The sequence below is a fragment of the Eurypyga helias genome, unplaced genomic scaffold, assembly GCF_000690775.1.
Source record: "Eurypyga helias isolate BGI_N326 unplaced genomic scaffold, ASM69077v1 C15715297, whole genome shotgun sequence".
NCBI lineage: Eukaryota > Metazoa > Chordata > Aves > Eurypygiformes > Eurypygidae > Eurypyga > Eurypyga helias.
Window position 1 is genome coordinate 1 of NW_010284978.1, and position 1,351 is coordinate 1,351.

General features: G+C 55.2%; 1 protein-coding gene across 1 annotated transcript; it reads left to right on the top strand.

The window, feature by feature from the left end:
• Positions 1-306: 306 nt before the first annotated feature.
• On the top strand, positions 307-1,091 carry LOC104515890 (tRNA-dihydrouridine(47) synthase [NAD(P)(+)]-like; the record flags this gene model as incomplete). The annotated part of the gene is made up of 3 exons (XM_010160035.1): positions 307-382; positions 686-874; positions 963-1,091. Coding segments are annotated over 3 exons (394 nt in total), but the record flags the coding sequence as incomplete, so codon positions are not given.
• Between the last annotated feature and the right edge of the window lie 260 nt (positions 1,092-1,351).

The following is a 1,351-nucleotide window of genomic DNA, read 5'->3' on the forward strand; positions in this document are numbered from 1 at the left end:
CCCTGTCAGTTGTGGCAGGTGCTGTCTCCCTTGGGCACCCTGGCACAGACAGTGCCAGCTAAAACTTCGGGGTTGGAGTCAAGAGTGGAGAAGAAGAGAGGAGAAGGCTCTCCCTATCCTTGGAAGGGGAACATGAGTCAGAACCATCCCTGGGAGTCTCTAAGCACGAGCTCCAGAGCCTCTGTGGGCACTCCAGCTCTCAGACTCTGTGTCCATTCTGAATTTTATCCCATGCCTGGATTAGCTCATTGGGACTTGCCGTTGTGTGTCGCTGTGACCTCTGGCTTCTCCCTTCCTTCTGGACAGGAAACGGAGATATTTTGTCTTACGAAGATGCGAATCGAGCCATGCAGATGGGCGTTTCGGGCATTATGATTGCAAGGCAAGTGCCTGTGCTTCCCCTTTGCTCCTGAGCTCTGTGGGTGCAAGAGTGCCAAAGGAATTAATGAAAACCCTCAACAGGCCCAAAACACGAGAAGTTCCCTCTTGGTGAAGCTGCTCTTTGAAACTTGGTAAGATCAGTGTGGGTCTGTGAGCACTAACAGCAGCTCCCTGTTGGCACTGAGGGAAACAACAAGAGCAGCACGGGCTGGGAAGTGAGTGCTGGAACGTCTCTGCAGGTAGTTGGCATCTTCAGAAGCATCAGCCGTGGGAATGCCAACGCCCTTTTCTTTCTTGGCTGCAGAGGGGCGCTCATCAAACCGTGGCTCTTCACTGAGATTAAGGAGCAGAGGCACTGGGATATCTCCTCCGGCGAGAGACTTGAGATCCTCAGAGACTTCACCAAGTATGGCCTTGAGCACTGGGGGTCAGACACTCAGGGAGTGGAGAAGACCAGGAAGTTCCTGCTGGAGTGGCTCTCGTTCCTGTGCAGGTAACTCTCGCCAGCTGCAGGGGTCTGTCGGGCAGCCAGCCCGTGCCGTTTGAGCAACAGCACGCGCCGCCGTGACGTTCCGTTGCAGGTACATTCCAGTTGGCTTATTAGAACACCTGCCTCAGCAAATTAACCAACGGCCGCCGTACTACATTGGGAGAGACTATCTGGAGACGCTGATGGCAAGCCAGAACGTGGACGACTGGATTAAAATAAGGTACTAAAGCGTTGGATTTCATGGAAGCTGCTGGGAAGGGACATGGCAGAGCCCCACAGTCACCGTGCTTGCAGGCGTCCTCCGAAGAGGGGCGATGGCTCTCCCTCCGTTTCAGAGGTGGTAAGGAAGCAGCAAGGGTCAGCCAGGGCTTTTCTTTCAGGTTTTACCTGAGCTTGGAGTTGCCGTGAGAGCGCTCTCGATCCCTGCATCGGCCTCAGCGGGTCAGCCAGGGCTCGCTGCGAGGCGGGACTAGCTGAGCC